A 13,105-nucleotide genomic window follows, 5' to 3' on the forward strand; every position below is an offset into this window, starting at 1 on the left:
TTTGTGATTTGAGTTTTAATAATGTTTCTTTTACGAATGTTGGTGCCTTTGTATTTGGGGCATAGATGTTTAGAATTGAGACTTCTTTCTGATGGATTTTTCCTGTGATGAATATGAAATGACCATCTTCATCTTTTTTGATTGATTTTAGTTTGAAGCCTAATTTGTTAGATACTAGGATAGCTACCCCAGCTCGTTTCTTGGGTCCATTTGATTGGAGTATCTTATCCCAACCCTTTATTCTGTGGTAATATCTATCTTTGAAGTTGAGGTGTGTTTCTTGTATGCATCAGAAGGATGGATTCTGTCTTCATATCCAATCTGTTAGCCTGTGTCTTTTTATAGGCGAGTTACGTCCATTAATACTGAGGGAAATTAAGGTCCATTGAGTGTTTATTCTTGTTTGTTTTTGGTTTGTTTTGGTACTGGTATTGTATGTGGATTTTCCCTGCCTTTTATTTTGTGTTTTTGTAGAGTGGGATTATCTATTGCCTATGTTTATGCGAGTGTAGTTAATTTCCTTAGGTTGGAGTTTTCTTTCCAGTACTTTCTGTAGGGCTGGATTAGTGGTTACATATTGTTTAAATCTGGTTTTGTCCTGGAATATCTTGTTTTCTCCATTTATAGTGATTGAAAGCTTTGCTGGGTATAGTAGTCTGGGCTGGCATCCATGTTCTCTCAGAGTTGGTAGAATATCTATCCTGGACCTTCTAGCTTTCAGAGTTTCCATGGAGAAGTCTGGTGTAATTCTGATTGGTTTGCCTTTATATGTTACTTGACCTTTTTCCCTTCCTGCTCTAAATATTTTTTCTTTATTCTGTACCTTTGGTGTTTTAATTATTATGTGACGAGGTGACTTTCTTTTGTGGTCCACTCTATTTGGCATTGTGTAGGCTTCTTGTACTTTCATTGGCATGTCTTTCTTTAGGTTTGTTAAGTTTTCTTCTATGATTTTGTTGCATATGTTTTCTGCACCTTTGAGTTGGGTTTCTTCACCTATTATCCTTAGGTTTGGTCTTTTCATGGTGTCCCATATTTCCTGGGTATTTTGTGTTATGGATTTGTTAGACTTCAGATTTTCTTTGCTTGACGAGTTTATTTCCTCTAGTTTGTCTTCAGCGTCTGAGATTCTGTCTTCTACCTCTTGTATTCTATTGGTTATGCTTGCATCTGTGGTTCCTGATTGTTTACTCAGCTTTTCCACTTCCAGCATTTCCTCAGTTTGTGTTTTCTTTATTGTCTCTAATTCAGTTTTCAGGTCCTGAACTGCTTCCTTCAGCTGTTTAATTTTATTTTCTTGGCTTTCCTTGATTTCTTGCATCTTTTGGTTTGTCTTTTCTTCTATTTCTCGGAAGGATTTTCTGATTTCCTCTCTTAGGTTCTCTATCATCTGCATGAAATTGTTTTGAAGGTTGCTTTCTTCTGCTTCTTCTGCGTTGGGATGTTCATGTCTTGCTGGAGTAGAGTCCCTAGACTCTGATGGTGTCATATTGGTTTTCCTGTTGTTGGATCTGTTCTTATATTGTCGTCTTCCCATCTCTTGTTCCAGTGGGTACAGTTGGTGTCACTTCCTTTTCTGGTGTGTATGGGTCCGGTGTTCTCTTCAGGTGTGTGCAATTGACTTTGATACTCTGATGGGTTTCAAGTTGGGTGCAGGCAGGTCTGAGGCACTCACTCTCCATGTGGGTGAGAGCAGTACTGGCACAGAGATGTCAGCAGACTCTGGGTTGCTTGGTCCTCAGGGGTTGAGTTGTCCTGTCGAAGATCCCTGGGCAGGGTTTGCCAGGGCGGGCAGGCAGAAGTTGGGCCCAAGTTAGGGGCCGAATCAGCTCACCTCTGGACTCACTGCACTCTGTGGGGCCAGAATAGCCCAGCGATCTCAGCAGAGTCAGGATCCCAGGCCTCTCAGGGACTGATTCAATTTGCCTGCAGATCCCGGGGTGGGAGTTGCCAGGGTGGGCAGCAGAAGTTGGGCCCAAGCAGTACAGCTCACCTCTGCACTCTCTGCACTCTGTGGGGGCCAGAATGGCCCAGTGATCCAGCAGAGTCAGGATCCCAGGGTACTTAGGGACCGAATCAGTCTGCCTTCAGATCCCGGGGCGGTATTTGGCAGATTCATTTTCTGCCTCTCTGAAATGTAATGATATAGTCTGATGGAGGCACAGTAGAGTTTGGACTTTCCAATCACCAGAATTACAAACCAAATAAACATTTTGACAGAGTACCCGGCATTGAATATTTTGTCATTACGATACAAAATGGACGGAAACAACCTCAACATTTTTGAAGCTGATATACTTCAGGAAGTTTTTGAAGGACATTTCTTAATATATTTGTGTGCAGAAAACTCAGGTATGTACGTTTAGCCCCATTTGGTGGCAAGTTCATTTGCTTTTTTGTTTTTCCATTTGGCATTGTGAGCCACAGTTTTGAGATCCAGGATGGTGGCTCCCCAGTGACAGTGAATCTCATCTTATCTGTCATAATCATTTGTACTTATAGCTTCTTCCAGCTTAGCCAGAGCGCCTTTGTCTTCTAAATTAACATACATGAAGGCAACAGTGATGCATGTCTTCCTCAGAACCAGCCATCCCAGCCTGCCTTCCCCTTGATGATGCAGCAGGGTACCTTCATTTTGTGATACAAGGAAGAACACCAGCTCATGGAACTCCACCAAGATAGTGACATTAGAGACCCCTGCTTGAAGGGCAGGAGGTCTCTCAGTGAGGGGGACCCCTTTTCCAGAAGCTTTTCCCCCCAGCCCATGTTAACAGCCTCTACTTTTCTCCTGCTTTGTCTCTGGCTTCCTCTTGTAGGCAAGCTTCAACAAGGCCTTAGTGAACTGGTTAATCACAAGAAGATGGGAATAGGGAACCTGGTATTTGACAAATCAGGTGAGGTCCCTTTGGGGCTGGATGTAATGTCCAGTGCCGAAGTTCACTGGCCTTTACTCAGACAGAGGATTTACTGCCAGTTTGGCATTTTGCTTCATGACAGCAAAAGCTGGGGCCAGCCTCTTCCCCTTTGCCCTCACTGCTTTTGCTTGACTTAGAGGAAACCCTTCAGGCAAATTGTAACCAACTTAATCTATTATTTAATTTGATGTAATGAAAAAACACCTTCCTTGAATTGTCTCTCATTGTATGTTCCTTAGTTCCCATTTGCTAAGAAATCCACCTTTTTTTCTTCCTTCATCTTGAGTATATTATTGTACATATTTATAGAAAAGAAATAAAGGTTAAGCAAACTTACCCAAGGCTGAACATGCACCAAGTGCTTGCTTATTGAGGGCTCTAACTCCAAACCCTATATCTAACTACTATACTGTAGTTACTATGTCTGTCAATAATAGGAACTCAGTCTCATTACTAAAGCATATATTAAACATTGGTGGCAGACTAGGGAAAGCTGTATTTGAAAGTAAATAGTATAGAATAAGATGAGCAGAGCTTGAATTTCATCATTTCAAGTGATCTCTTCAAATTCTGAGATGATTATAACTCTACATTTTCTTTCCTGCTGCTGTCCAAAAATCTATTTCAGCCAATCTAATGAGCTGCCCTTCACAGGCACAGCCTTACCCACAACTTTCCTTCACTTACTATAGCCTCATTTGTCCCTAAAGGTCAAATTCAGTTCCTTCAGAGAGCACACTTCTCAAGCAGCCATAAAGATCTTGTGAAAAGAATATCTGCCCCTAATGGACTCATTGTCTCGTTACCAGGTGAATGTCTTACATGCCCAAGAGAAACTTAATGGGTGGAGTTTCAGTGTTTGCCACCAGTGTCAATGAAGTAGATTAGCAATTGTAATTCAGTATTTTTGCCATATTTGATCATAAAATCTTAAGTATCTTGACTTCCTTGTAGCTTTTATCTTAAAGTGACTTCAAACTTCTTCAGACTGTGCTTGCTCTTACATTACAGGTTTATACCTGTAGAAATATTTCCTTGGTCATGCTCCAGTTACATAAATTGCTAAGATAACAGTGAAGTAATTTCTTTGAAATGCTACTCTATGTCAAATGAGTCTGTTAAACCATGGGAAATTAAAATTCCTAGTTCCTTTCTATAAGATGACACTGTTGCCAGATTTGAAAACCATATGGATTTTCAGAAGGACAGAAACCAAACACTAAAGTGGAAGAACCCATGAATCAATACGGCAGACTGAATAATGACTAAAATGGAATGGATTACAACATCATTCACTAGGATTCAAAGAAAGTGTCAACATTCTGTAGGACTAGGCAAGTAGACAATTAACTAGAAATAATTAGGATATCCTAGTGAATATCCAGTCATTGATAGGGTCCTATTTCCACTGTCTTTTATCTGTAGGCCTGTATTGAAAGGCATGCTTGCATTTATAAATCTGATGCCTAGCTGAGGGGCATTGATTTGTAGTAGTGTATCTGCCTATCATGTGTAAGGTCTCAGGTTTGGTTTTGAGTATTGCAAGAAACAAACAAAAGTAAGTGGTATTGCCAAAATTAAGGTGAGTAATGAATCACTCCGTATAAAAAGAGAGATCTCCACCCATTTTCCACTTGTAATAATGATTGAATCCCAGGAGTCAGTTCCTTCAGAAAAATACTTCAGTTTCTCAGATATCTGCAGTGAGATATCTACCCTGCCCGTACCTGTATCGCTGACCACGCCTGTTTGGACGTGGTTACAGGTGAGGACATGACTGGGAGTGAGTTTAGGTCTGGGGTCCTGGCAGTTGGCTCTCCCTTGCATCCGGTCGGGTCACAGGGAGCAGCCTGTGTGGATCCTTAGAGCAGGAACCTGTGGTGGCCATCTGCTTCTTGTGTAAGTGCCTTCTCCCTGAAATAAATTATATTTAATATTTGAACCTAGTCCCGAGAATCATTATCGTGCCTCCAGAGATATCCATATCAGTGTGGCGACTCTCTTAAAGGATTTTCATATTGATTAGTTTATCAGATGAGATAATAATAACCAGAGAGGAAAACCAACTTTGACCATCATATACTAGCATCACTAGGAATGTTTCATTAAGATAATGACCCCCACCCACATCCGAGTACTAACCAGGCCCAACCCAGCTTAGCTTCTGAGATCAGAGAGACTGGGCATTGGGGTGGTACGGCCCTATGTTATCACAGGGGACCTTGGGAACTATGCGTATTGAAATCTGAGGGCCATGCTCAGCTGTCACTGCCCTTCCCTGGCTCTGGGAGACCTGTCTCTGCCATGTTGGGAGCCTTACTCCAGATGGGTTCATGACCTGCACTGGGAAATGTGCAGGATTAGAGTTCATGATGTGAATTTCCCAAAGACTCGATTAACAATTATGCTTAAAAAGATGAGGACCCCAACAATGTATGTAATCCTCACCATAGATATCCTAACTATTCTATTTTGTTGTGATAAACCCCATAACCAAAAGCAACTTGTGGGAAGAAAAGGTTTGTTTGACTTGCACTTCCATGTCATACTTAATCATTGAGGGAAGTTAGGGCAGAAACTCAAGTAGAAACATGGAGGTTGGAACTGGAGCAGAAATCAGGGAAGAGCATTCATTACTGGCTTGCTCCCAGGCTCACATTCAGCTCCCATTCTTATGTAGCCCAATGCCACTTGCCTAGGCATGGTGCTACACACAGTGGGCTGGGCCTTTCTATGCCCTCACAGATATGCCCACAGGCCAGTCTGATGAAGGCAGTTCTTCCAGTGTGGTTCCCTCTTGCCAGTATGTCAAGTTGGCAACCACAATCAGCCATCACAATAACTTATTGTACAATTTTTGACAGTCAAAGCAAGGATCATCAATGTAAAGACAGTAAACATTTCCACCAATGCCAACTCTATAATAATTCGAGGGAGTGAGCCTGCAAAGCAGCAAGAAAGAGGTTTGGTCAGGTATAGAGAAACACTGTTTTGCAATGAGTTATCAAAGAAGTTGCTCAAGCTCACTTGAAAAGGAAAATACAAAATTAGATGAAAACACCCATCTGCCTGGGAGTGTTTTTATTTCCTTTCTTATCTAGAAAAAAAAAAGAGCAACAAACTGGGGAACTTTTCTGTGACACCTGAATCCCTTTGGTTTACCTCAGACTCATGGGGTTGAGACTTTCATTCACATGTACTTTGAAGTCCATAATTGAAAGCATTGATTGTTTTTAAAGCAGGAGAAGGCCACCGTTTTTTGGCTTAGTGTATGATATTTCTAGCATGTCAACTGAATTATTATAGTGCCAAAAGCAAGAAGAGCCTATTGTTCCTTTCTGTGGAATTATAATACGAAAAAGAGTAGACTAATTGCCCAACTCAGTTTCTTTAGTCCTTTGGACATTTTTATCTGATTATAGTTTCAAAAATAAAACCATTATCTCAATAACTGAAGAGATCAAAAAGTAACTAGACTACTTGCTTTCTCAAGTCTGATAGAAATCTCATTGTGAAAATTTTTATCTTTAATAACTGTCTTGAGTAGGGGAGAATAAGGATGGCACAGAAAAGGCAGGGTAGAAAAAATGCAAATACATCTCTTAAATTTCCTCAATCATTATAATAGATTTGGAACGATTTCATAAGTTCATTGCACTAAAAGTCTTTAGGCCTTAGTAGCTTAGCAGACAGGGGTATAAAAAAACCTCCTATGCTGGTGATAAAGAAATACTAGTGGTAAAAATTGAATCATAATATTTTAGATTCGGAAACAACTTTTGTCTGACTACATTTTTACAAGTATAGAAATCAAGACCCAGAGAAGGTCTGAGGTCATATGGTTAATTCTGAGACATGGATGTAATTAGGGCCAAACCTATGTAAATATTTCCATTTGGCTAACTATGTGATTAACTTATTGTTACTAGAAAACATGAAGTGCTGACTTCTCCCATGATAATACCATTATATGATTTGTAGCAAACTAAGCCAGTGGCATGTGAGACCCCATATCTCTAAGGCTGCTGCCCTGGGGAAAGCTCTTAGATCTTCAGATAAAGAAAGACTTTGTGATTAGGAAATCCTTGTGAAGGAATTACTTCTGTCAAGATGGTACACATACAGCTTAGCAAATCACAGAAGAAATTCTTCTTGATATCTGCTTACTTTTGTGTCCCCACTGCCAACCCACCCTTAAGTCCACTTCATCCATTAAGAAAAAACATTTATAAGTATGATTTATCTGTGATTTCAACTTTGTTGTATAATGTTGTCTAGAGCGATGGGTCTCACCCTTCCTAGAGTTGTGACCGTCTAATACAGTTCCCCATATTGTGGTGACCCCAGCCATAAGATTATTTTCATTACTACTTCATACCTTTAATTTTTCTACTGTTATGAATGGTAATCTAAATATCGGGTATTTGACCTCCTTAGGTCAGTGAATCTCAGTGTCAGAGTAAGGATTCTTACATTTTTGGAGGTTCTGTTCCTTTTTGTTAGTTTAGTAAATTTAAGATCTTTTTTTCTTGATGTTTGTGCCTGTAAGAACCTCTTTGCATTGGCCAGAGAAAGGAACTTACTTAGACATTCAGTGGAAATTAGTTTGGCTACTGAATATGTCACTAACTAGACTTGACCTTTAATAAACTGCAGAAGCCATTTCTAAGTATCAATTTTCAAATATATTTAATCTGAAAAGCATTTTTAAACTGTCAAATATTTGGTGGTTACTACCCTGAACATAAAAGTTTAAGAGCCTGGAGGTACCATATTGCTTTTTTCTATTATTTTGTTATTTAAACCAAGGAAAACAAACTTTATGATAAACAAAATATTCCCTTAGTCTCATTATACATTAAACCATTCTCAATGAAGCCTATAAACAACTCTAGCCCCAAATCTGTCCTTCAGTAGGAATCAATCTGCTCCTTACCATCTCAGTGTCATTAAGAGTGGTGGCATATATCACATTTAAAAAGAAACTAGAAATTAAGTGCAAGGTGAACCTACAGGCATTTCTCTATATCCGTAGGGCAAAATCCTGGAGATGTTTCTATAGCATTTTCTTTACTCCCTGACAAATAACTTGGAAGTTTCCTCCCCCCATGAAATGATAACAAATGAGATAAAAACCTCCACATCCCCAAACATTGACATTTACTTTAAGATTAACATGACTTGATTTTCTAAAACCTGTATTTAGGATTCTTGTATACAATGGGTAACTGGCAGTGACAGTCTATTGTGTTGGAACAAAGAAATAGTGTTGTTCTAGTATACCTGTGTTACCTTTAGATTTTTTCAGCTTATGTCAAGACAAATTCTAGGTGAAACCAGCCTCACATTAGTTCCACACAGTGAAGAGTTTTCATTTTTATGAATTTCAATGACAGAACATTCCTGATGCTGTTTCAATGTAGTCATTCATATGAGGTTGCAATTTTTAAAAGTCTCAACTATCTCTTCTAACATATAACAATGAAAATACCTTCTAGAGAGCTGGTGAGATGGCTTAACAGGTAAAATCACTTGTTGCTGAGACTGACACCCTGAGTTTGACCCCCAGGACCTGTCACCAACCTAGAGGCAATGGGACCTGGGAGAAGAGAGCTGTTAAGTGAGTTAGACTAAAGTCTCATGCAGCACCCAACTCTATTCAGAGCCTCAAACAATTATACTCTGAGGGTTACGGTCAAATGAGTAAAGTTCTCATGAGTTCAAGCTGTATATAATCACAAGAACAAGCCACATGTCGCATAGAAACTAATAACAATAGCCAGGTGTAATGAGTACTCTGAAGTAAACCCACTCATACCCCCTACACCTGGGAGGGGCCTGAAAAACATGACAAGAATAATTCCATGTTTGAAGAAACCGAGGTCAGCAGTCTCTTTCTTGTTTTCTTGGCATGTTCTCACAGGCACTTCTAACTCACAAATCTCCTCACATGACTCCTTTCCTAGACCATGTCCCAACAAGGACCCACACAGTGGGGTTGAAAATAATTATTCTGAGGGACTGGAGAGGTGGCTCAACAGTTAATGCTCTTGCAGAGGACCCAAATTCAGTTCCCACCATGGCATCTAACACCAGCTTATAATTCCAGTTTCACAGGAGATGCAATGGCCTCTTGTAGCCTCTCTGGTCACTAGACACACACACACACACACACACACACACACACACACACTCATAAACATGAAATAAAAGTAAATCTATTGTAAAGTAATTATTCTAAGTGAGGCAACCCAGATCCACAAAGACAGCCACTACATGTTCTCCCTCAAATGTGAAATGCTAGCTTTGAATCTTTAGATAAATGCATTTTAATTGGGGTCACCATAGAAATCAGAAAACTAGTAAAGGGCCAAGGGGGCATTTCAAGGGAAAGGGGTAAGAACACAAGTGGCATGATGGGAGAAAGGAGTATAATGAAACATGAGGGGCTCCAAGGGGTGAGGGACATGATAGAGAAACATGTAATGTGAGGGATAGCTAACACTAGAGACCTTTGGAAAACCCATATGGAATCCCTTTACTATAGGAGCCTCCTTACAAATACATGCATGTGTGCTCCATAGGCTATCAAATAAAAAGCCCAGTGATAGGTATTGGTTAACTCTTTCTAAAGTGTCGCTTAGTGGAATCCCCCCCAACCCCTAGGCATTATAGGTTGTTGCCATTGTTTTATCCTCTAGAACTTGGTGGTAAGACCCTATTGCTGAAGGCACCACATACATAAGGCATGGAGAAATCAAGCTGTTACTGCTCTGAAAGTTTCAGCTTTACTGGCTAGCTTTCATAGTGCTGGAAGATGCTATGCAAATTCATGGAAAGAAAAGTAATTATCCACATAACCCAACTGTGAATACAAATTGGCCCTCGAGATATATCCACTGTTCCAGTAGTGGCATAAATGTTATGGTATTCACAACCTATTTTTGATTGGATTTAAAGCCTACTCCACACGATGGACCTCATTCCTAATAGTCATTAACTGGACCAAAACCCCAATACTGGCTAGGTGATAGAACCTAGGGAGAACCTACCACTATTATTCTGCTAAATAGATGTAATAATAATAAGCAAGAGATGAGTGTATAGCTCAACCTTTGTCAGAGAATATTTTTGTATAGATGGCAATTAATACAGACATGCAATTGTTCGACATGCAGAAAATAAGAGACTGGGGGTGATCAACTCCAATCATTTTTATCTCATCCCTTCCCCAATGGATAGTCCATTTTCTTCAGGGATGTGTCTCCTGAGAGGCTAGCCAGCTTCTGTAGATTCGCACACATACAGCTAAAACTAAGCAGTCTCTACGGATTTTAAAATGCACGAGGCTATAGAGATTGCTCATTGACTACCAGTGGATGCTGTTTCTGCAGAGGATCGGAATTCAGTTGCCAGCACCCACATCAGTTGGCTGACAACAACCTGTAACTCCCACTCCAGGGCATTCTATGTGTCTGTCCTTCCAGAGCACCCACACATATGTACACATTCCCACCACACTCAGGCCCAGCATAGCACTAAATATACCAAAAGATATTTTCTATGAAACACAAAAAGTTAATTAGGAAATGTGATATAATAAAAATCAATATTAAAGAAAAAGGACATATGAAATAAGTTGGGAGAGAAATTCTTGGAGGGGGATGGAGGAGGAATAAAGAGGGAAAGGAATAGGGGTGGATTTGACCAAAACATATTCTATGTATATGTATGAAGTTACCAAGCAATAAACAAAAGAGAAACATTAATGATGTGGACTATTCTATGACTGAATATATCTAGAATGTTCTGTTAGAAACCAAGGTGACAGAAAACTAAAAGATAGAAAATAGAGTAGTATGTAAAGGTTACCCTTTCTGGGTATCTTAATAGAGAACAAAGAGACCGCCTTATTTGCAATTTTTTTTCTCTGCTCTGTTTCTGGATACCACTTATTTGCTGGAATCCATTAGGATGAAATTCCTATGGCTATGAACAAGAGGACATTCTTGATTTCTTTTTCAATTTTGAATTTCCTTAATAGTGTCAACTAGCGAGTTTAATATTTATAGCCTATAGTACTCCTCATTGAGCCATTTGTTTTATAACAGAATTTTAAAATAGTCCTCATATTCCATATTGTATTTTAAGCAAAAATCAGATCCCCTGTGCAAGTTGTATTAGAAAGTGCTGTGAGAGTTGATGAGAGCTGCACACAAATCCAGTAGAGACATGTCCAACTGCAGAAACAAGGGCACTGATTTGCAGGGTGAGGGCAGTGCTTAGCAGGTGGCCTCCCCTCTCTGTAGTCACTTTTCCTGCATACTGGTTTTAATAATAATGGCAACAACAGCAGCAGTAGCTTTTATTAAATATAGACTGTATGCCAGCCACTCTGATGAAGTGCCTGATATGTGTAAACTCAAGCAGTATTTCCAACAAACCTGTGAGATAGACATTCATTCCTTTGTTTTGGGGTATTTCTGTTATTTGAGGCTTGGACAACATGAAACATTGTCAGGTTCCAAGTGGTACGTTAGAGAATAGGTCTTTGGAGGGAGCCATGTTAACAGCACATGCTGGTTCCGACCTTAGACAAGTTGCTGAAGGCCTTTGAGCCTTGGTTTCCTTTCCATGAAATACAGCAATCCAGGTATGAAGCTATTTTAGATTTTTTAAAGAAATTAAATAAAGACTGCTTAGTACACTGCATTTCTGTTCAATTACTATTTATTTAGTCTTAATAAGTGTGAGTCGTTTTGGTAGGCATTAAGCTATTACAGTAAGCTGTGCATAAGACAGACATTGACCCTTGCCTTGTGACACAGCCTAATGAGAAAGACAGCCATTAAGCAAATAATTAATTATTTGTACTTACGCTAAGTGCTATGAAAGAAGGACTACTAAAATAAATGCACAGTAAATAAGAGTAAATATTTACTGAGTGAGTATTACATGCTGGGAACTGTGCCAGGGAAGGAATTGAGTGCAAGTACATAGTGAAAAGGAAGGGGGGGCAGTGCCGTGAGCTGGTGTATTAGGTGAAGGTGGCCTTAAAGAAACCTCGAGACGATGAAGTGAAATCTATGAAGGTGCTTGGTTCAAATCATTGGAGAGTGAAGAAAATGAGTTGTAAATGTGCTTTCTTTCTGCAGGATTCACTCCTGAAGGTCATATAAGTCTTGAAATGTAAGGGACATCTCCAGCTTGAGAGTCCATGAGAGAAATCTTAGGAGGCCCCTGTGACTAGCCATGGACACCAGGCTTTCCTTCTCCAGTGAATGCTAGGGACTGAGTTTGCATCAGAATTTGCCATAAAGGTGTGAAAGTGACAAGTCACAGCTATCCTCTGTTTCTGGATTTTTATTTAAATGTCATTTCATACAAATATAGTAGTTTTTTTGGCAAGCTGTTTTCTAATCACGCCGTTTTTATTCTTCTCCATAATTACCCTGATGTACGATGAACAGTCTGAGAAATATTGACTAATGCATCTGACATTATCTCAGCAGGGTAACCACAAGATTTCAGCTTCTCTTCATTTTGTACCAGGTCTCTGTGAAGCTGCTCTTCCCACATTAGGTGTGTGAACGGAGGACTCCAGATCATTCAGGCTGGGGCTTGCCATCAATTAAGACTGTTGTCCTTTGCGGTGGGGTGCCACTCTCTGTGGCACACTCTATAGAAAAGGAGATGCCTTTACTTTCTGCTCTCCTGTCAAATGGCCTATTGGTTGATTAGGAAGCTGTGTGTTTGCTCAGATGACTCAGGGGTGCTTTCTGCCTTGATTGGTGTCAGTCAAGTAGTAGTAGCTGGAGAACTTGATTCTGTGCTTTCTCCCTAGGTCCTTAGATAGGAAAGTTGAGTATGGTTTAGGACGCCATGTACCAGTAGGTGAAAGTTTTCCTTTTTCCCATGACTCTGTGAAGAAGCTCTTGTTGTTATGGTTGACCTTCTATGATCTAAGGTTCTCCATTCATGGATTCAATCAGCCATGGATCAGAAATATTGGCAAAACATATGTTAGGCTGGGAATATAGTTCAATGTCAGAGTGCTTGCCTAGCCTTTGTGAGACCCTAAGTTCAATTCCTTATATGTGAAACAGTTTATACTAAATAAGGACAGACTTCTTGTTATTCTCTTAACACTACAGTCTAACAACAATTTACACTGTATTAGATACTAGAAA

The 13,105-nt window shown here is 39.8% G+C and overlaps 1 protein-coding gene across 11 annotated transcripts in view; it reads left to right on the forward strand.

The window, feature by feature from the left end:
• The window catches only part of Enox2 (ecto-NOX disulfide-thiol exchanger 2), a 260,352-nt gene that overhangs the window by 112,943 nt on the left and 134,304 nt on the right, over positions 1-13,105 (forward strand). For 8 of the 11 annotated variants that reach the window (XM_035450053.1, XM_027433459.2, XM_035450051.1 and 5 more), the window contains one exon: positions 2,221-2,352. The exons of the other annotated variants lie outside the window; for them this stretch is intronic. In XM_035450053.1, coding sequence (XP_035305944.1) covers positions 2,259-2,352 — 94 coding nt within the window. In that variant the 5' untranslated portion in view covers positions 2,221-2,258. The remainder of the gene's footprint in view (positions 1-2,220; positions 2,353-13,105) is intronic. 11 annotated transcript variants of the gene reach the window in all.

Source organism: Cricetulus griseus, chromosome X (genome assembly GCF_003668045.3).
Source record: "Cricetulus griseus strain 17A/GY chromosome X, alternate assembly CriGri-PICRH-1.0, whole genome shotgun sequence".
Lineage (NCBI taxonomy): Eukaryota > Metazoa > Chordata > Mammalia > Rodentia > Cricetidae > Cricetulus > Cricetulus griseus.